Raw genomic sequence first — 21,153 nt, 5'->3', positions numbered from 1 at the left:
CTGTCTCCCGTGGGCATGACGGCAATGATTTCCGCAGGCTTTTTTTGTTGCGACGTCAATTACTGAGATTTTTTTTTTCTCGACTACTCAGTCTGAAGCCCAAGCACTGCAAGTCGTCCCAATTCCGCTTCTATAAACCAAGGTATAGCCGATTGCGGCCAGCGCGGGACGTGCAAATTGAAGCCTTGCTCCCAAGGTACTCACGCTGGTGTGAAGTCTCCGCAACGCCCGCGCGACAGTTCTCCGTCTCCCGGTCGGGTGTACAATTCGTCCCCGAACACTCGAAGTGCATTGCCAAACGAGTTTCTACGGTCGATTTCGCGCAGACGTGCGTCAACTTGTCTGCGTCGCTTGCCTTAGCGTGATATCTCGCCAGGCCAACCCGGTTGTCATCTGCGCCTTCATTGGACCGTCCTCGTTCTACTCGAGGACCTTGGGGGTTACGGCCAAAGCAACGAGACACCCACACAAAATTAGCAGACCATCCCCCCAGTGGGAACCCCTCCACGTCAAACCGGCCTGCCAGCCTTCTTCCTCGACTTCCTTTTCTCTCAAGGTGCTCACACTTTGGTGCAATCAGCAATCACATAGTATATACCCGCTGAGACTGCTGGGCCCGGTTGATCATCGTCGGATCTGATATCCTGTCGCGCTGCTCATATCGCTGTTCCCGTCCAGTCGATTCGTTGCTAGACAAGCAGAGGATTAATCCCTGTCCCCTCGTGCCATCATGGAGATCAACTCTGTCAACACACTCTTCAAGCGGGAAGGTGATGCCTGTGATACCGGAAATGAATTCGACGGCCGGATGGGCCTTCGGATCTCGTCCATCTTCGTCATTCTTGTCGGATCCTCGTTCGGGGCTCTGTTCCCCGTCTTTGCCCGTCGTTGGAGCAAAAGGAGCGGCTTCCCTGGCTGGATTTTCTTCATTGCCAAATACTTTGGCTCCGGAGTCATCATCGCAACTGCTTTTATTCACCTGTTGGCGCCGGCCGAGGAAGCTTTGACCAACCCCTGTTTGACTGGGCCGATTACCGAATACAGCTGGGTGGAGGGCATCGTTTTAATGACTATCATTGTCCTGTTCTTCGTGGAGTTAATGGTCATGCGGTTCTCCCACTTTGGTGCAGGCCACTTGCATGACGAGGAAGGTCACTCCCACACCCAGATTGACGAGCCTTCCGTTGTCGAAGAAGTAGGCGAAAACAAAAGTCACCATCACCACAATCATCTAATGCCCGGCGAGGATCATCTCGGCCACTCCCGCGAACACCACGACTCCGATGATGATGAGAAAGACATTGCTGCCATCGAGGACTACACCGCCCAATTGACTTCGATTTTCATCCTGGAATTCGGCATTATCTTCCACTCAGTCTTCATTGGTCTCACGCTTGCCGTGTCTGGCGCCGAGTTCACCACCCTCTATATTGTCTTGGTCTTCCACCAAACCTTTGAAGGTCTGGGTCTGGGATCCCGACTTGCCCTGCTGCCCTGGCCGCGCTCGAAGCGCCACACGCCCTACTTCCTGGGGCTGGCCTTCGGTATCTCGACTCCTATTGCCATCGCCATCGGCCTTGGTGTTCGCGAGAGCTACCCGCCCGAGGGACGGACCACGCTGATTGTCAATGGCGTGTTCGACTCCATCTCAGCCGGTATCCTGATTTATACCGCACTCGTCGAGCTGATGGCGCACGAATTCATGTTCAGTCACTCGATGCGCAAAGCTCCGATCCGTGACGTACTGGCTGCGTTCATCCTGCTGTGCTTGGGTGCTGCTCTCATGGCTCTTCTAGGCAAGTGGGCGTAGATGTTTAATGACCTGGACTTTCTCTGTCTTTCTTTATAATTTTTATCTTACCTGCACAAAAAGGAAAGGGAAAGATGATGATGTATCCCCGCTATGCATGCATTAATACCCGCGGCAATCTGGATGGTATATAAAGGCGTCTTGGAAGACGGTTCTTATGATGGATTTGTATTTAGCTTACCCTATATAGAGTTGAGCTTATTGATTGAAACAATTCAACCTATATCAATTATTTATGATCTGTTAAGCATCCTCTTGAAGCGTAGCCTTGTGTGTACCTGAGCCAATTAAACTCGTCGAAGTGCCGGCTCACTCATACCAAGCTGTACTTGACATGTTCGAAGGCTGGTATGGCATCTCTACAACCGAAAAGTGCTACCTTGTGCAGCTAGAGTCCCCACTTCCAAGAATATCACTGGCAATAATCTCCTCCACGGAGGGGATCGGTTGGGTCAATATGGAGTGATCAGGAACATGGTCTTGAAAGACTGCGATTAGACAACATGGAAGTTGCTAATTGTACCATGATCGCACGAAAGTTGACATTGAATCGATAGGGCTAGAAAGTCGTAAAAGTCATATCCACCCACACCAGGTTTGTTCATTGCCGCAGCTCCATCAGCTCAACCACCCTTAGCCTTCTCACTATCATCAGTTATAACCCCATCTTCAGCAAAGGCTTGCAAATCATCTTCTCCCATAGCTTCATCCCAGCCATTTTCCACCAGATAGGCGCGGAACTTCTCATCGCGAATGCGCAGGTCCTCACCAGAGATATTCGGCACGAAAAAATAAGTCACCATGACCCCGACAACGCCGCAGATCGCAGCAATGATAAAGGTCCACTTCTTGCCGAGATTATTCTGGATTGGCTGGAACGCCTGCGTTCCCACTGCAGCACCCGCTTTACCGATCGCAGCTGACAGTCCGTAGCAAGTACCACGAACACCAGTGGCATATGACTCCGACGAGAGCAGACCAAGCATGTTGCCCGGTCCGAAGTTACCGGAGCTTTGCATGAGGCCGTAGAAGATCACGAAGAGCGGGATTATTTTGGTGATCTTGTCATATGCGCATCCGATGATCAGGCCGAAGATCAGGTAGCCGCTGAAACCGATCATCATCACATTCTTACGGCCGACTTTGTTGCAAAGGAGGGCGCCGAGGAAGACCCCTGGCAAGGCAATTGCTCCTAGTAGAAGCTGCCATTCGCCGGTTTGGCGGACTGTACCGTTTGTCACAACGCTGGAGATGATAGTGCCGGAGAATACACCGTTTGGAAAAGTGACGAAGTCTATGAATCTTTAGCAAGAGAATGAGTAGTTGGAAATCTTTTGGGGTCAACACATACCGTAGAGGAACCAGGCTCCGCACGTCCCGATAAGCGTCTTCCAGTAGTACCGAATGACCAGGAGATACGGCACGTGTTTCTTGATGGCTCCACGGCGATAGAGGGTGGAGTTCAGCATGCGGATCCGGAAGTAGAAAACGGACAGTGGCCAGATACAGCCGATGCCGAAGCACACACGCCACACGGTGCTGTAGTGCGACTCGTGACATGCCATCAGGACGATCAAAAAAATGGAAACTGCGAATGGTCCACCGAAAGACAGGGGGAAGTTGGTCACCATGATGAATGCCGGGCCTCGGTGCTTGGGCGTCAATTCATTGGCTGACTCGGAGGCTGAAGTTGACGATGCCGGGTACTCGCCACCAGCACCTGAAGTGGTACGTTATTAGTATCTAATCCTCGTCGATTGATAATTTGGGATAATGGAGACGTACCGAATCCGACGACGCCTCGAGCCACGGTCATCATCCAGAACATGCCGTCGATGGTCACTCCATGGGATGCAGTAGCGAGGACACCTCCAATGACGATCATGACCGTGGTGAATATGATAGCCGTTTTGCGGCCCAGGTAGTCGCAAGTCAGTCTATTGGGCACTACGTTAGATACATACAAAAAGTCATTTGGTTTTGAGCATGGATACTCACCCGATGATGATCTGTCCGATAACTTCACCAACGAGCAGAGCGTTAGATACACGGGTGCTAACCACGGAGGTGTACTCCTTGGGATATTCCTTCTTGAGAAGCACATTGGTCATGGTCCTGTCAAGCGTGAGTTTGTGATCGGTATTCTCGCAATGGCGAGGGCAGACTTACATCAGGTTGTTCTGGTATCCATCACTGATCAAGGCAAAGCCACTTGCGAACTAAAAAGAACAGCGCTAGTGAGATTCGAGCAGACACGATGCGCAACAGTATCGTGGCATCCACATACAATAGTGAGCAAATCCGACAAGCTCTGTCGCTTCCGAGAGACATCACGCGAGGGATCGGTGTCTGCATTGTCGGTATCGTGGACCTCGGCATGAACAACCTTGCTCACAGGCTGCGAACTGCTGGTCAAATCTGTTCCTGAGGCCATACTTGAGCTTTCCACGGTGACGATGCGGCCTGAGATGGTTCCTTGAAGAAGAGAAGCAGAAACAGGACGTCGAGAGATTGAAGGCTTTCGCTTCTGGCAGGGTCATGCCAGCAGCTGCCCTGGACTAGCCCATCGTGGTCGCCGTGTAACGCGGTGGTCATTGGAGACCGCATTGAGGTGGCACGGGTAGTGGCACATTCCGCTGCCACATGCGGCCACGAGCGGCAGTGATTGACGGCCGGGTGAAGCTAAGTGAACCTCGACTTGGCAGAGATTTATCTGCTTTGCCGCATCGGGTCAGCCTTACGACTGTATCAATTAGTACTAAGATAATCAATAGAGCAATATGTCAATTTTTCATGCAAAATTCCAAGGTGTATAGTGGCGCCAACTTCCTAGAGCGGAATAATCCCTTGGCATTGAGATGGATGAGATGCTTATCAGAATTAGATGCCTCAACAAATTGCTAAGCAATAAGCAGTCAGTATACTAACTGCATGATAAGAAGTTATGCCGGCAATTCAAATGCTACCGAAAGGACCCTGCCACTAATTGTGCACAGCAATTCAAAGCCCCTCTAGATATGCTCCGGAGTTTCCTCCAAGCCCGGCCCCACCAGACCCGCCTCGCTCCGCAGCAGACCACGTTCTCCTCTTCTCCCCCAAATCTGGTCTTAATCTTCTCCTCCATTCAATTCCCCTCACCCCGACCCCAATCCACTCGTCACCCACTACACGTCTACGAAATAACCTCCACCACCCTCGCAATGCGTCTCACAACCCTCCTCGTCTCCCTCGCCTCTCTCGCCTGCGCCGCGGAGCTCGGCATCGAAACAACCCACAAGGTCGAATGCACCCGCAAGACCCAGAACGGCGACAACATCTCCATGCACTACCGCGGCACCCTCCAGGACTCGGGCAAGCAATTCGACTCCAGCTACCAGCGAAATGTGCCGTTGAACTTTAAGCTGGGATCCGGTCGGGTTATTAAGGGGTAAGTTTGGCCTCGGCTCACATACGTTCAATTGCGCTGGCTGGTCTTTCTGCGTCTCTGCTGGTTGTTGTCTTTGCAACTCAGTAAATATATTGTGGAGAGATTGTACTTTTACATGCACGAGTGGATCACGGCTAACTCTTTCCTTTCTCTAGATGGGACCAGGGCCTTCAGAATATGTGCATTGGCGAGAAGCGGACGCTGACTATTCCCCCCGAGTACGGCTACGGTGACCGTGGCGTCGGACCTATCCCCGGCGGTGCGACCCTAGTTTTCGAGACTGAACTGGTCGCCATTGAGGGCGTTGAGAAGGATGAGCTCTAAAATTGATATCATATCAGATACTGCTGCGACGACGCGATACACATCGAAACTGGCACGAGATGAATTGGATATACCCAGAACATTATTGGAATTGTCTATTGGAATCAATTTGATTCATTTCTATACTAGTCCATTCCTTCGCGATGGGGGGGGTATCTCATCTAGTATGTGGGAATATGTGTACAGGTAACGTCCGCGGACAGGGCAGTTATGTAGTCGTTCGTCCCTGCATATATACCAGTCATTATAGTCGCCTCCTTCAGTCCATCGCATCCAAGGCATTCTCCGCCTGGGCATCATTCTCCGAAACCAGAATCCCAACGAGGCATTCGCCAAGAATCCCATCCCAGTTGACCCACGGGTGAATCTCCTGAAATAGCTGCGCGGAGTCCTTTCCCGCGCCGCGCAGGAGTTCGCCCTTTCCGCCAGGGTGGTAGGGAACGTATGGCTGGATATTATATACCTTCCCCTGGTAAGAAGTCCAGGCATCGCGGCCCTTCCGCCCGTTCTGCGCCTTCAGCATCGATGGGGTAACGCGCAAGTAACCCGGGGGCATGTTGGCGCCGCGGAGCTGGTTCTTTGGGTCCGCGGTACGGGCTGCCCAGTCCAGCGGAGAATATCCGGGCTCGAGAACGACTTTCCGCGATGTGGATTTCTTCACGGGGACTGGGGCCAGCGTACTGCTGCTGAGGCGGCTACCGCCACTGCTGGTGGGAGGGACGCGCAGACCTGCTGCGGCAGATGGAGGTGGGCGGAGAGAACTACTGGCGCTGGGTTGAGGGGGTTGGAGCTGGTTTGTAGATTGTGTGCCGGTTGGTCGGAGGCGAGGGACGGAGGGAGGAGGCATCAGTGAGGATGCGTTTGTGTTAGATGATGTTGTGGAGGGGGTCGGTTGTTGTTTCGGTTGAGGCACTAGAGTGGGTGCCATGAGAGGCTTCTGGGACATGGCTTCCGAAGGACCATTGTCGAGCTTCGCAGATGGTGTCTGCTTGGAAGATCCATGGCTGTTTTCTGTAGAAGACGCTGCGACGCTAGTAGTGTCCTTGTTGCTGGTGTCTCCGTCCAAGTTCAGGGTCGGGACTGAAAGAATGGGCAGTGGCGCATTTGACGCCGAGGCCTTGGGTGTAGTCTGCGGAGAGTCCTCCTCGGTCTCTATCGAGGGTGGGTTCGGAGTTTCTGCGTCAAGGCTTGCTGCAGGCTGGTCGGCCGATGCATTCGCCTCGGATCTCGAGTCCAGCGGGGTAGAAGGTGTTTGGGTGGCGAAGTTGCGACCGGTGTAACGTGAGATGAGAGAGCCGGCCGAAGCAAAGAGAGACGCCATGCCTTTTCCAGCCCATGTAGGACTCGAAGGTGAAGGAGCGAAGGCGTGAACACTCAACGGAGGTGGTGCAGCAGCGTTCCGTCGGTTGCAAATCGCGTCTGCAGATTCGCCGAGGCAACCTGTGGTCCGTGCACTCCGGTCGAGATCGCCGAGAACACAAAGTACAAAGTAGACATCGTGCAATCTCATGTCGAGGGTACAAAGAGAGTTCCAATACATTGTGAAATTGGGCTTCATTACTGAGATATTCACACAAATTTAAGGACTTGGTTTCAGTGTTGTATTGTAATACATTGATATGAAATGGCAATATATATTCTTCTGGTCTAACAGTAGCAACTCCTATGGAAAATGGTATCGCCGTGTCGCATGTGTGACATCTCAACCTGACCTCAATCATAAAATCGAGACGTTTCAAAACGAGAACCAAATCGAGAAATATGATATATTCTGAAATCTGCGTAGAGATTACTGACCAGCATGATGTCAGCCCACCATCATCATCAGGCGCCCCGGGCAGCTTGACCTGCGACCAAAGTGAAGGTCGTCGACTCTCGACGGCTAGATGCTTCAATATGGTCATTGCACACCGAGAGCTGAGTAACCAGATGTTCCAGAACACGCTCATGTCTACCTTCGATGCTGTGACGCTCTTCGATGCTGGAGCTGGTCAGGTACGGTCCCTTGGAACACTGCCGATCTCACAATAGTGTACCACTGACCCAGATTGGAAGGCGCAAGGAAGTCGCGACTTTCAAGAGGATCGCTACACACTGATCCGCCCGGAGCAGTTCCCCGTCGAGACGGAGGACAAATTGGCGATTTTCGCTATCTACGATGGACAGTGAGACCCCTTCACGTCTATGTGTTTCCCACCCTGTCTATCTCGAGTAACCTTCCTAATCGGTGATGAAGTGGTTCGGGGCTGGTTGCAGTCCACGCCAGCAAGCGACTGCACTGCCTACTTGCCCAGCGGCCAGAGTTCGCGCAGGGCGATTACGCCGGGGCGATCAAGGCGGCTCTCGCCGACGAGGACGCCCTACTGCTGGAGAGCTTCAAGCACGACAGCGCGGAGCCTGCGATATCGGGATCGACCGTGGCCATCTGCTTGATCAACCTCACCACGGGCGAACTGGTGGTGTCGAATCTGGGAGACTCGCATGTCATTTTGGCCGAGCGCGATCCCAAGAGGGAATGCGCGTACCATATTGTGAGTGATGTTCCCACTCCGCCCCCTCCCCCAACAACCAAGCAACGTTGGCTGGAATCTAGAATATCGAACCAAGACTGATACAACGATTGGTTGGGTTAGCGACGACTCACGAAGGCTCACAAGCCCGAGGAGCCTAGCGAACGGGCCCGGATTAGAGAGGCTGGAGGCAGTGTTGAGATGCGCAGCGGAATTGCGCGTGTTGGTATGCTCCCTCAGTCTGTTCTTTTGTTCTTTTGCACATCATCCTAGTCGTTGCGAGGGGAGCTAAGAGCTAACGGAGGGGCTCGCGAGTACAGGATCCCTGAACATGTCCCGCGCGCTAGGGGACCTGCAGTACAAGAATCCGGTGAACAGCGTGGTAGGCGAGAACTCGATGCCCCGCGACCGACACGCCTCGTCGTCATCCACGCCCACGCGTGGAGACTTTCTCTCCAACGACCCTTACACATCGCGGCGGACGCTGTCGTCGGGCCGACGGTACCTGCTGGTGATGGTATCGGACGGTGTCAGCGATCACACTGACGACGCAACCTTGATCCAACACGTGATGAAGCTGTCGATGCGGGGGAAGCGGGCGGGCGACATTGCGATGGACGTCGCCACCAACAGTGGCAGTCACCCCCACAGCGACAATGCCTCGTGCATCGTGGTGTTCCTCGACGGACAATCGAGCTGAGGCGTGCACTGTCTGGCGAGATCTCCAACACATGTACACCTCAACCTCTGGCTTTGGAATTGTGTAGTCCCAAAAAAGAAAAGATCCGGCTCCACCGGGGGTGTTATGCATTGGGGTGTCCACTCAGCGCCGGGACTGGGATCCATTTTGCCGGATCAAGAAGGTGGTTTTGTGTGGCGGAATTCGGGTCCAGGGCAGAATTTTCTGGATGATTGCCCGATGTTCAAAGGATGCACGGGGCTGAGACGAATGAAAGGCAGCGAGTCAATCCACTGTTGCCGCACTGCAGCAACCACTGGATTGTGTATCGGCCAGATTGCCCTTTGTGGAATTATTGAATGTCAAATGGGTGGTGGCGTGCTCGTATCGTGTCCTCAAGAGGGAGGTGCTCGGACATTCCGAGCGATCTGTTCCCTTGGCCTCGTTTAGACTCGTATGTCAGGAGTTCGTAGTGGCAGTCGTGGTAGTCGCGGTAGTCGTGGTAGTCATGATAGTCATGACTGTCATGAGTCGCATAGAGGAAGAGGCGGATGCGACGTTGGTGGGAAAATCGTTCTGACTCTCGTCGAGGCCATCCCTCGATCTTAGGGACACCAGCGGCTATGTTGCCATCGGTAGTCGCCAGGTACCACAGAGCCGTGAACCACTCCAACGATCGCAATCGATAGGGACCCCGCCTGACAAGGTTATCTCCACGATGTACCAAATTTGAACCATTTAGCAGGATAAGCGTGGCCATTCGCAGTGTCGCTTCGCGCCGTGTCGGCGTGGACCGCCTCGCCAGTGCCCAGGCCAATAATCAATACTGCATCCCCGGTCTGTGCTGGAACCCCAGCTGCTCTGCGAAAACTGTCAGTCCCTTTTAGGCAGGCCGTGAAGCCTGGCCTGCCCGGGTGGAGTGCGATGGTCGCAAACAAGCTATGAGTAAGATCCGGCACTAACTACCTTCCCTAACCGTACGCCCACCAGAGGATCACTGCCAGGCCTCAAATGCTCTGGCCACTCCTCGGTTCGCTACGTTTCATATCCATTTTTTTTCTCGACGCGATCCACGTTTTGGAGTCTCGTTTATTTTTAAAATCTGCTACGGCCTCCTCTTCTCTCAATGAGTTCAACTCAGACTCAAACTAAACCAACCTGCAGCATGGCTTCAGCCGGATGGAACACTTTCCACGTGGGAAGAGAATGCGGCCATGTGAAATGGTCCCGGAAGATCGAACCCAAGTTGACCGTCTCATCTGGCCAGACCGTCAGCTTCGACGCCATAGACAGCAGCAACGGGCAACTCACTCCAAGCTCCGATGCCTCCGCCATCAAGACCCTGGACCTCGGCATTGCCAACCCTGTCTTTGGTCCCATCTACGTGCAAGACGCCCAGCCCGGTGATGTGCTCAAGGTCGATGTGTTGAATCTCGAAGTCGCCGACTGGGGCTGGTCCGCCATCATCCCCGGCTTTGGCCTGTTGGCCGACGACTACCCAGAGCCCGAGATCAAGATCTGGTCCCTCGATCGCGAGAAGGGTTACGCCCAATTCAAAGATATGCGGATCCCGCTGCGTCCCTTCCTCGGATGTATGGGATTGGCCCCTGCCGATGACTCCGAACTGTCGACTGTGCCTCCCACCCACGCAGGTGGCAACATGGACTGCCGCGAACTGAGCGTTGGCTCAACCGTCTACCTCCCCATCCAGACTGCCGGTGCTTATTTCAGCTGTGGTGATGGCCATGCGGCTCAGGGCCACGGCGAAGTCTGCGGGACCGCCATCGAAACACCCATCAAGGCCACCCTCCGCTTCGAACTGTGCAAGAACCAACCCTGGGTGACCGCACCCCAATACCAGACTCCTCCTCGTTCCCAAATACCGAATCCGCTCCCCGACCTCGGCACCTACGGCGCCCTGGGCGTCTCTCCGGATCTCTACGAGGCCGCGAAGAGTGCCGTCCGAAGCCTCATTCAATGGCTGATCTCGACCAAGGGCCTGAACCGCAGTGAAGCCTACATTCTGGCCAGCGTTGCGGCCGACCTCCAAATCGCCGAGGTGGTAAACATGCCCAACTTCGAAGTCGCGGCCAGCCTCCCCTTGGGAATTTTCAGCAAACCCTGAACCTTTCTTGTGCGTTGATGTTGGATACCCTGGCCGTTTGAATGGCTCTTAATCATTCTACCATTTGTTGTACATATTACATTGTTCCTTACTTAGCCCTTTTATTTCTCTGCATGGATAGAGGCGACATGCCCCGGAGTTGGTCAGTGATGATCGCTATTACTAGAGATTTTATGAATATAATCATCTCAGCTGCTGTTGTTCTGTTAAAATGTAGGCCTCCTTTCTTGAGAAGACTGATCGCCAAGTGAGCTCGAGGTCATTCTCAGCTTGCAGTTAGTAGGCCAAAGTGGAGCTGAAGGAGTTAGTTTTTTTCAAGTAGTCGTTGTGCCCAGTGTCTTGTTCTTCTAGAGAGATCGTGGTGAATTTGATTTTCGAGGAATTAGGTCGTCAAGCCCCGGCGGTACATCCTGGTTGGTAGACCGCAGTACCTGAGCCATTTATTAGCCACTCTGCAAGCCTGCCCCTGCTTGACGTCAGAATTCAAATTTTTACACAGTTCTTGTGACCTAAGTTAAATTTAAAAATATAAAGGGTGTGATCGCTTCACTAGTAAGACCCACAGACTAGTGCCAACAGGGACACACTTGGCTGTATACTACTAGTACAATGGGCCACCTTCTAGACAGATTCAATGATCTGTTTCAGGATACAATATAAAGAATTTTGTCCCAAATAAGCGAGATTTTTTTTTCCCAAACAGAAGGAACTTGTCCTAACTTAGAGGGATTTGTCCCACTTACTTCATCCCACCAGCTATTACCAAAATTACATACAGCTATCCCTCTGACAACAAGGCAAAAACATATCGATTACAAGATGCTGAGATATGAGTCTATGCAAAGATACGTTTTACACAAATGCTCCTTTAGGGTGCACCAGTGTGATGCTATGATATTGGAATGTGCATGCTGAACTTTGGGTGTATAATTTCCTCGATCCAGAATCCTGACTAGCCTCCAATGGGTGTACGCCACAACCAAAATTCAATTAAAACCAGGCATTCTAATAGAAACCTATTTTTTCAAATTGCATACCATACAGCATTGAGCCCAATAGCTGCGGTTTGTCCTCATGCATTCATTTCATGCAGGTACATGTCACATGACACCGCGACTCATCGCGTCCCGCTTGGCAACCGCGGAATCAACCAGGAACCCGCAGACCCTCGAAATGCCATGGATCCCATTCTCGAGGGCCTGAATCACGCTCAGCGCGAGGCCGTGACCTCGCCTGCACCAATTTTGCAGGTGCTTGCACCCCCGGGGTCTGGCAAAACAAAGACACTGACCGCGCGCGTCGCGTACCTGCTCTCCCACCACGGATACTTGCCTCAAGATGTCATATGTTGCACGTTCACGATCAAGGCGAGTCGGGAGATGCGCGAGCGTCTGGCGAAATTAATTGGTGAACGGTCAGAGTCGAGGCTTATCCTGGGTACTTTTCACTCGATTTGTCGGCGGTACTTGTGCAAGTATGGGTATATGATTGGACTTCCCAAGGGATTTGGGATTGCGGATTCAGACGATAGTCGAGCGATTCTTCGGGTGAGCTTGAATTTTCTCGCAACCTGGGTTTAACCGGGGCTTGCTAATACGTGACCCAGAGAATCATCAAGCGCCTGAATTCTAGCATGGAAATCAAGGCTGCTCAAGGGCGTATTTCGCGCCACAAGGCCCACGGGCTCACTCCGGATGCGCTGGCAGATCAAGCCAAAGCAGAAGAAATGGAGCTGGTCGATATATACCGTGCTTACGACATTGCCTTGACGGCGTCAAACCTCCTCGACTATGACGATTTGCTTTTACGATGCGGTGACCTTCTCAGAGAGCACCCGGAATGTGTATCGAACGTGCAAGCTGTGCTTGTGGACGAATTTCAAGACACCAACATCATCCAGTATGAGTTGATGAATCTCTTTGCGGCCAAAAACCGCCGTATCACCATCGTCGGTGACCCCGACCAGAGTATCTACGGCTTCCGATCAGCGGAGATCCAGAATCTTCGGCGAATGCAGCGACGGTACCCGAACACGTCGACAATCTTTCTGGAATCGAACTATCGCTCCTCGGCCTCCATCCTCAACTCCGCCCAGGAAGTGATTGAGCAGGATACCACGCGGCCGGATAAGAAGCTGCAGCCTACGCATTCCTTCGGTACTTTGCCTGTCCTTCGAAAGCTTCCCAGTGCGAATGCGGAGGCTCTTTGGATGGTACTCGAGATCAAGCGATGTATCGCGATGACGGGTGGTGTTGTGCGAATGTCCGACATTGCCGTGTTGCTTAGATCTGCTTCGCTCTCCACGCGTATCGAAACGGCATTTGGACGAGCCGGTATCCCCTATAAGATGGTGGGAGGACGGAAATTCTTTGACCGAACAGAAGTCAAAACGCTCCTCAATTACCTTCGGGTCGTGAGTCATACGGGCCACAATGATGCACTGCTCGGTATTATCAACGTGCCGCCGCGCAGGATTGGCGACGAAACTATCAAGCAATTGACGGGCGGTGCCGAGAAGGCCCAAGTTCCTTTGTGGACGTTTATCAAAGATGTCATCCAGGGACGTCGATCGACTGAGAGGAAGCTGCAGAAGGCAGCTGAGTTGGGACTTTGTTCTCTGGTGAAAATGATCGACGCCTCCAAGCAAAAATTGCAAGACTGTCAAGACGCGTCTGCTCCTCGTGTGCTTCTCGAGTACATCACGGAAAGCCTTTCATTCCAGGAGTATCTCATTCGAACCTATCCTCTTGATGAAGACGGTCGCTGGGCGAACGTGAAAGAATTGATGGGCCAGGCCAACGAGATTGCCCTCTCCGGCAAGGAGGCCGACCAAGAAAACGATCTGCCTGAAATCGAAGGCATTGAGCAGCAAGAAATACACGCAGGCGAAGAGGCTCTGTCTCGTTTCCTAGCGAATATTGCCCTGTCCACCGAGGCCACAAACCAAAATGAGGGCAAAGAAGGTGAGCAAGCGCCTGAAACCGTCACAATTTCCACCATCCACGCCGCAAAAGGTTTGGAATGGCCCGTTGTCTTTATCCCCGCGGTATACAATGGCAGCATTCCACACTCACGAGCAGAGGTGATTGATGAAGAGCGACGTCTGCTCTATGTCGCAATGACCAGAGCCCAGGCTCTCTTGTATCTGAGTCTTCCTCTGCGCCAGCCTCGCATTGGCGAAGGAGAGGACGCATCCACCACTCTGACACCGTTTCTTCCTCCCAGGGTCACGACGACGCATTTTCGTCCGAAAGGGCCCAATCTGCAAGAGAAAGTGGTGTATTCAATTGCCGATATTTTACGACGGCCGCGGCCATCGCCCGCGGAAATGTATAGGGCGCTCGATTCGCTTCCATCGACACTCGATGATAGGTGGACGGCCGAAGGTGAGGAAAAACGCGATCTCGATAGTCAGTGGGACCGCCGTGACGATTCGGCGGAAGGGCCATATCCTAAACGACGACGAGCCGATGGCAATCAATCTACCTCGACTACATTCATGTCAGCTGGCGTTTACAACATGAGCAACCCATCGAGCTTCATTGTCCCTACAACCATGTCCTCTGGGGGCTTTTTGTCGGCTCGGGACTATGCTGCTAGTTCAACTGCCAACCAGGATGCTGCTACGGAGATCTCATCTGTTCCTTCCAAGGAATCCGCACCTGTTGTTGACAAGGCCAAAAACGTGAATAGCAAAGACGGACTTACTCAAGCCAGTATTTCGAACTTCTTTGGTGGCCCAGGGTCTTCCCAGAAGAAAGCATTGCTCCCAACAAGCTGTCCACCGCAACGTCAGCCCATGCAATCACCACCGAACCAAATGGTATCACAAAACAAACGGCCAAGTTCCAATTTCGTTCCGCCGACCCTTTCCTCCCGTCGCCTTCAGCCCCGGCCGCTTCATCCAGCGCGGCCAGCCCTAGAACCCACCGAGCCCAGTAACTACACGTGGCTGGCGGCTCCCTCACGGCCTGCTGTGAAACCCGGCCGTATGCGAGCAGAGCAGTCGAATGGAGACAACAGAGCGGAGGCAAGGACCGGGCCAGGTGAAGTGAAACAGGAGCGGTCCACCCCGGGCAGCAGTCAGGGTGGCCCGGAGAGTCAGAACCCGGCCGTTCAGTCGGTCTCATTTCATACTACGACAATGTCGATGGTCCGCCAGCAAGCCCAGGTGCCGGCACGACGGACACTTGGAATCCGGCGGAGCATGAATGGATGGGAGGAGCGGATGAAGCGGGAGGGCGGTGGCCAAGTCCGTTGAAGCGGGTCTAGAATCTAGATTGTTTGACCCAATGACCCAATTGTTACTATTACATATCTCATACCCAGGGGCAAGTTGTTTTGGCAGGGCCCGGGAGTGCGTACACGTCTCACAGCCTCATTACGATTCCGTTGGAGGGTGGTGGTTGCCGGGGAAGGGAATGATCTATCAACCCCGTGTTTGTCTTTCGTGCCCAAGTCACGGGCTACGCAGAATATCGGTCTGGGAGTGACGTACCGCTACTTTGCTCCCAGGGCCTGATGAATGCAGAATGGACGGTATATCTGTATACCACTATACTTCTTTAGGGCCGAATGGGTATACGGCAGGCGTTCAATTACATACCTCGTTGTACCAGTTCACCAGCGGAACGAGGATCGGCCGGGGCCCACAGGAGCAACGATTGGCGAAGGCCGCGCGATAATCGCACATGATCAACCCAAAGATGGACCGAGATGGACCAAAATGGACCAGGATGGATCTCATTGATTCGGCCAGGGGAATCTGGACCAGAGTGGACCGTAGGGAGGATGGGCAGCTTCACCGACATGGACAGCGCCCCCTGGATCATTGACATCACCGTCATTTTGCCGCGCAACCGAGTCGCGATTCCCCCTGCACGCCTGAGCTCGCAGCAAGCGGTGAGGCTGAGGAATCCTCGCCTGCCCCAGCGTGGCCATGGATCCCATTCGTTGGTGGCTCTCAGGCAGGGCCCTGCACTCGCAATGCCGTCTTCTATTCTGGGCGAGGAATGGCTGACTCATCATTATTGGGTCCACCGCTTCCGACCAGTCCACCGCGTACACTTGTGACAACGAATTACCGCGATTTACAGCAATTACAACAATTTCCCTCGAGAACACGCCCTGACTGGCTGCCCTGCTTTCGGCTGGGGTTCGAGGCCAATCATCCAGCCCATTGCCCGTAATACCAGGCACAGATGCGTCAGGGGCCGATCCATTCCCGTGGAAGTCGAAGCTCCCTGGCGACGATACGGTTCCCCAGAGTCGTAGATCAGGGAATGGCCTGGGGTATACAAAAAGCGCCCGTCGCTTCTTCCTCCCGCTGCCGGAAAACCACATATAATCTCTAATCCATCACCAACCCGCCGTTTTTCGCTTCTGTCTATATCTTCTTTCTTTGAACCACATCTTTATAGATCTCTCATTGCGCGCAGTTCAACACTGTTGGCCCTTCGAGACCGATCAGCCCATACCAGCTCAGCTCATCCAAGCTCAGCTCATCCAAGCTCAGCTCATCCAAGCTCAGCTCCCTTGGTCTCCAAGTTCAAGCTCAGCCTTCGTCTCGCGCGCCTACCTTTACCTTTACTTTCGCTTTCGCACTTGCTTTCAACTTCTCTCCTTCTCTCGACCATCATGCCGCACAAGGTCAACAACGACTCAAATTCTACGCTGGCCAGCAGAGGCAGCAGCGGCGACCAAGTCATCATCACAGAGGTTCGAGGTATGTCGATCGACCACTTCCCACCCATTCGTCCTGGGGGAAAAGGCTACCCCCCGTGCCCGATCTCCAGATTGAGCCCGGCTAATGCAGACGCCGCCCCAGCCGCCAATCCCGTCCGCAGACCCCCGGTCGTCGTACACAACAAAGGCGGCCAGATCTACGACGAAACCCGGCCATCGGACTGGGACAAACAACGCTGGAAATAGTCCTGCTTCCATCCGGGGACAAACAGTCTTTCCAGCAAAGGGAGCGCCGAAAAAGCAAGCAAGCCGAGTAGGGACTTTTGACACCGCGTTCCTCATCATCCCCAACTTTTTCCCTTTATCCGCGCGGCTGGCCGACACCCAAATGGAAAGAAAAAAGGAAGAGACGTTTCGCAAAACCAAAGTGAGGCGGTGATCGACTTGTCTCTGGCAACATCCACGCGCCGTCCTACTCGGTTGTCCCCCTTTTTCCTACCCTTTTCGCTACTGAGTCCCATTTTGGGACTAAGAAGGGATGGGTCCTTTCGTCACCGCTCAAACCGCGATCACCGATCACCCCTGACCCTCGGATCACGTTGATGGTCTGGACCCTGGACTCCCTTTGGGGGAATCCAAGGGGGATGAGGGAATTGGATTGCTAACTCAACCACTTGCTGCTCTTTTCCTTTTTGACTTGTACCCTTTTGCTAGAATTTCTGCCCCGGATTTTTCGGCCGGGGAAGCCAGCAGAGAGGGTCCACCCCCCTGCTCCCTGGCTTCTGCGCGCCCTTGTATCATTATCTTGCGGAGTTTTTGGGCTAGCCGGCGTTTTCGACTGTGTTACTTTTGCTTTTTTGGTATCCCCCTTCTCTCACTTCCGACCACACCCTTCACCTTCTGACCTCTTCACTCTCCACTCTGACCACTGATTTCTTTTTTTTTCGGGATGGGATTTTTTTTTCTCCCTGGCCGATACACTTTCCCTCTTCTTCCCCGCCTCTTTCCCCTTCCTCTTTCTTATCGAGTCGTCCTCGACCTCGGAGAGAGTTACACGTGTCCTATTCCTTTTTTGCGCACATACCTCGCAGAGTTCGTGATTCTGCGGGGTTCATGCAATGGGTGTTCTCCTACTGCCAGAGACATCCCCAGTCTGTCCTTTACTTTTTTCTTTCAAATCTCTCATTTGGTTTGTTGCGATGCATAGCGTGGGTTAATGGAATCTGGAATTACTGCAATGAGCGAGATTTTCTATTCTGGACTATGTCTTACTGACACGTTGGATATTCTACTGAATTCAATTCAAACATCCAATACTGTGATCAAATTTTCTCTTTCTCAATGCTGTAGCATTCCCAATAGTGATTCATGGTGCTCGAGATAGTGTTGAAATGATCCACGGGTTCTTCTCCATTCCGTGGCTGCTGTTCCTGGCTAAGCGGTGTGTGATTGGCCGATGCTGCAGGAAAGGTTTGGCGATCCGTGGTTAAGGCCGGCCCACTGGAGATGACTATATCTCGATGTAGAAATAGCAAAACAATCGTTACCCAGATGATTGAGCATGTAATTAATTGGAAAACAGCCATATCCTTGTATCTCAGATGGCCTTTTTTACCTCAATTGCGAAATCTTGCGTAGCGAGGCTAGTCATGGCTGCGTGCCCGCCCGTAAGCTAACCAACAATTGTCCTGTAACAACTGAGGTCGATGCAGCATCGATCACATGTTGTAATTTTGAAGTTTCGACCTTCATGTTGCACCATCCATTGACTGAGTCAGCTCTCTTCAATGGTTCTGTTCGATCGAAGCGAATGAAAGCTTCTCAAAGTGCCGATTTCGGGAGATCTCGCGAATAACTTGGGCATCAATGCACGCCCAAAAATGATCACCCGCTTGTGGCTGTCAAGCAGATCCCCCAAATTATGGGCAGTGGGGAAAGCAGCGTCCGAACCACATGATATATCTCTGAGGTTGATGTCCATTGCTAATGGGAATTATTAAGCCAGAGCTCTCGTGACAAGTTACTGCTGTGATGAAGTAATTCTCTGGAGATTGACCTGGTTGACTTTTGGGGGATAACATTTGATCTGGACTTCTGAGTAAAGACGGGAATATGCAGTTCAAGTTTCCGAGACCCGAAATCACATGCTGCCATCTGGGTGCTATGTATTCTCACTTCAGACACATGCTATCATCATTAGAGTAGAAGCTCTCTTATAATTCTTTACTTATAATTTTCAACTACTCCCTTCCATCATCTCTTCCCATCAAACTCGAAATGTCGAGTCAGCCGGCTTCCAAAGCTTCCAAAGCCTGCACAAAGTGCCGCGTTTCACATCCGGTCGATCCACTCGGAGCCCTCCGCGGCGCAGCATTATCTAATCTTGGCTATGACTGCCAGACCCGGCAAAGACAAAGGAAACGGTGGTGGAGAGCCTTGGAACGCAAGCGCTCTCATAATACTACAAATTCGGGTTCTTGCCCTCGAGATGCCGCGGGCAACGTTCTGAAGCTCTGTGCTTGCACTAAATGCCACAAGACGAAAATCACTCATCAAATTGCGGTCTCGACGCAGCAACTGACTGAGTCGTCGATATACATCGCGTCGGAATAAGACTTTCGCACCTATCAGCAAACCCTGATTGACTATATCACACTCTGTGAGACAAGATTTACCTTGCACGAAGCTTGCATGACCACACAGCTACCTCTGCTATCTGATAGTGTATCTTCCAACTATCCCGAGGAACCATATATTGAATTTAGACCATTTTCAATTGCCAGACGAGTCCAGTACATACTGCAATAACTCATCCTTACTGAAACTCGTCTAATTTGACTTACCTCCTTACCCCGAATAGATTCCTGCGCCACACGCGGTCTGACCATCGTCGTCCTCTTTTGGATTAGTATCATAACGCGAGCCACCTCGTATTCTAACAATATTCTAGATATTTTATGGTGATACATTTGGTACTCTTTGATCATCGTGGGATATTTACTAATCGGTGATGCTAGGCATACCCGGTAGTGACCACATACCCAATTTCTCCCGCGCCTGGCAGGGTCTCACTGAGAACATTCCTTCTAACTCGTTTCGGCAGGATTACCCTACTCTACTCTAATCATGGAAATCTTAACCGCTCATCCATACGCCCACTGGAATGTCTAGAAACTCTGGAGTCCTTGTGCTACTTAAGTAACTAAATTGTTGAAATCCTGGCATTGATTTAGAAAAGGATCCGATAGTGATGTTCATAGTGGACCCATAATTTGTAAGACTAATTTCATCGTTTATTTTGTTGAAATTATTATTGATGTAAACATCTTGAACGGTTGAATGTGGTGGTTATGAACTCAGGAAGCACGTGGGCTTAAAATTCTTTTTGGAGGATGCATCTATCTGACAATCTATGAGATTCACTATATATTACATACACAATAATCGTTGGCTCACCAAGAACAAAATAATTTGGTTATTATTTGGAATCGTATTTTACAACTAAAGTTCGATCATGGAACTACACAAGCTACTCTTTACAAAAGCTACTCTTTGGACATTGATTACAAAAGAAGTTGTTCACAGAGCTGGACATCATTGGTGGCCTGAGGGCAATCTGGAATCCAGTAGGAAAAATTCTCAGCAGAACTTGCCGGGGCCCATCTGCAAAAGACGGGCAAGGCGAAGGTGCTGGCAAACTAGGTACACAGGCAAAGGGGGCACATGGGGGGGAGTGGGGATATTGGCAATCTTGGGTCTGCCGCGAATCCCCAGAAGCGCGGCATTGTTTTTGGCAGGTTTTTTGGCTCTTTTTTTGCTTTTTTTGTGTGGTGCCATACCTATCTGCTGTTCCCGGTTGACATTGGTCAATAGTACTAAGCAAGGATAGGGCGCAGAGTGGAAAACAAAGCGCAGGCCAGACACATTAAAGGCTTTTTTTGTTGAGGGCAGAGGGGAAGCAGCCATAGCTGCGAAAAGATCGTCAGGAGTTGGATGGTGGTGTAAATGCGCAGCGCCAGCAGGCGCGCAGCAGATAGAAAACATCGTCGTGGAACATTGTAAGAATATCCGACGACGATTGAGCGAATAGAAGGTGTGGTGTGCATGTGGGGATGGGAGGGTGGGGGGGGATAAGTGAGGAAAAAGTAGATGACAATCACAAATCGAAAATCAAAATCAGGCTCGCTCTTGCAATGCAATAGGTAGATAGAAAAACAAATGCATATGATGACCCAGGGGATATGGGCGACAAAGAGAGAAAAGGGGTATGCAATTTTTGGAACAAGAAGAAAAAAAAGGCTGGTCTCGACTCCGGTTTTGAGGACCGAAGCCGAATGCAAAGCGTGAAGATGTCGAATGGGAAGAGATGGTTTGAGATCTGGTTGAGATGGCGAAGAGACAGAACCATCGAAGAAACCACAGTTTAGTGATTAGGGGACGTATTAACCGGGTCGAAAATGAACGCATCAGCAGTCGCTCCATCGAAAAAGTTCTATGCGAGTGATAGAAATAAGAGGCGAACGAAGAATATGTGCAAGACGCCGAAACACTTTTGGGTGAACTGTTGTTTCTTCGAAAGTCCTGCTTCATTCC

At 51.9% G+C, this 21,153-nt stretch overlaps 10 protein-coding genes across 10 annotated transcripts; 7 read left to right on the top strand and 3 right to left on the bottom strand.

The window, feature by feature from the left end:
• Positions 1 to 730: 730 nt before the first annotated feature.
• zrfB (low-affinity Zn(2+) transporter ZRT2) lies at positions 731 to 1,810 on the top strand (the record flags this gene model as incomplete). The annotated part of the gene is made up of 1 exon (XM_056616850.1): positions 731 to 1,810. One exon carries the CDS (start codon positions 731 to 733, stop codon positions 1,808 to 1,810), a length of 1,080 nt encoding a protein of 359 aa, XP_056477207.1.
• A 623-nt stretch (positions 1,811 to 2,433) lies between these two features.
• Positions 2,434 to 4,244, bottom strand: N7532_004355 (Glycerophosphoinositol permease 1; the record flags this gene model as incomplete). The annotated part of the gene is made up of 6 exons (XM_056616849.1): positions 2,434 to 3,104; positions 3,162 to 3,530; positions 3,596 to 3,747; positions 3,809 to 3,925; positions 3,980 to 4,029; positions 4,098 to 4,244. 6 exons carry the CDS (start codon positions 4,242 to 4,244, stop codon positions 2,434 to 2,436), a joined length of 1,506 nt encoding a protein of 501 aa, XP_056477206.1.
• Positions 4,245 to 5,010: 766 nt separating this feature from the next.
• Positions 5,011 to 5,561, top strand: fkbp3 (peptidylprolyl isomerase family protein FPR2; the record flags this gene model as incomplete). The annotated part of the gene is made up of 2 exons (XM_056616848.1): positions 5,011 to 5,237; positions 5,393 to 5,561. The coding sequence occupies 2 exons, from the start codon at positions 5,011 to 5,013 to the stop codon at positions 5,559 to 5,561; spliced, it is 396 nt and encodes a 131-aa protein (XP_056477205.1).
• Positions 5,562 to 5,820: 259 nt separating this feature from the next.
• On the bottom strand, positions 5,821 to 7,101 carry N7532_004353 (cytochrome b5-like heme/steroid binding domain-containing protein; the record flags this gene model as incomplete). The annotated part of the gene is made up of 1 exon (XM_056616847.1): positions 5,821 to 7,101. The coding sequence occupies one exon, from the start codon at positions 7,099 to 7,101 to the stop codon at positions 5,821 to 5,823; it is 1,281 nt and encodes a 426-aa protein (XP_056477204.1).
• Positions 7,102 to 7,322: 221 nt separating this feature from the next.
• N7532_004352 (PP2C family serine/threonine-protein phosphatase) lies at positions 7,323 to 8,771 on the top strand (the record flags this gene model as incomplete). The annotated part of the gene is made up of 5 exons (XM_056616846.1): positions 7,323 to 7,556; positions 7,617 to 7,726; positions 7,798 to 8,092; positions 8,195 to 8,297; positions 8,392 to 8,771. The coding sequence occupies 5 exons, from the start codon at positions 7,323 to 7,325 to the stop codon at positions 8,769 to 8,771; spliced, it is 1,122 nt and encodes a 373-aa protein (XP_056477203.1).
• A 331-nt stretch (positions 8,772 to 9,102) lies between these two features.
• Positions 9,103 to 9,510, bottom strand: N7532_004351 (uncharacterized protein; the record flags this gene model as incomplete). Its single annotated transcript, XM_056616845.1, has 1 exon — positions 9,103 to 9,510. The coding sequence occupies one exon, from the start codon at positions 9,508 to 9,510 to the stop codon at positions 9,103 to 9,105; it is 408 nt and encodes a 135-aa protein (XP_056477202.1).
• Positions 9,511 to 9,915: 405 nt separating this feature from the next.
• On the top strand, positions 9,916 to 10,875 carry N7532_004350 (acetamidase/formamidase family protein; the record flags this gene model as incomplete). Its single annotated transcript, XM_056616844.1, has 1 exon — positions 9,916 to 10,875. One exon carries the CDS (start codon positions 9,916 to 9,918, stop codon positions 10,873 to 10,875), a length of 960 nt encoding a protein of 319 aa, XP_056477201.1.
• A 1,097-nt stretch (positions 10,876 to 11,972) lies between these two features.
• On the top strand, positions 11,973 to 15,136 carry N7532_004349 (ATP-dependent helicase; the record flags this gene model as incomplete). The annotated part of the gene is made up of 2 exons (XM_056616843.1): positions 11,973 to 12,422; positions 12,482 to 15,136. The coding sequence occupies 2 exons, from the start codon at positions 11,973 to 11,975 to the stop codon at positions 15,134 to 15,136; spliced, it is 3,105 nt and encodes a 1,034-aa protein (XP_056477200.1).
• A 455-nt stretch (positions 15,137 to 15,591) lies between these two features.
• N7532_004348 (uncharacterized protein) lies at positions 15,592 to 15,948 on the top strand (the record flags this gene model as incomplete). Its single annotated transcript, XM_056616842.1, has 1 exon — positions 15,592 to 15,948. One exon carries the CDS (start codon positions 15,592 to 15,594, stop codon positions 15,946 to 15,948), a length of 357 nt encoding a protein of 118 aa, XP_056477199.1.
• A 564-nt stretch (positions 15,949 to 16,512) lies between these two features.
• Positions 16,513 to 16,806, top strand: N7532_004347 (uncharacterized protein; the record flags this gene model as incomplete). The annotated part of the gene is made up of 1 exon (XM_056616841.1): positions 16,513 to 16,806. One exon carries the CDS (start codon positions 16,513 to 16,515, stop codon positions 16,804 to 16,806), a length of 294 nt encoding a protein of 97 aa, XP_056477198.1.
• Between the last annotated feature and the right edge of the window lie 4,347 nt (positions 16,807 to 21,153).

The sequence above is a fragment of the Penicillium argentinense genome, assembly GCF_028826775.1.
Source record: "Penicillium argentinense strain IBT 30761 chromosome Unknown utg000004l_segment0_segment0, whole genome shotgun sequence".
NCBI classification, from domain to species: Eukaryota; Fungi; Ascomycota; class Eurotiomycetes; order Eurotiales; family Aspergillaceae; genus Penicillium; species Penicillium argentinense.
Note: the sequence above shows the minus strand (reverse complement) of the source record. Positions and strands in the feature narration are given on the sequence as shown.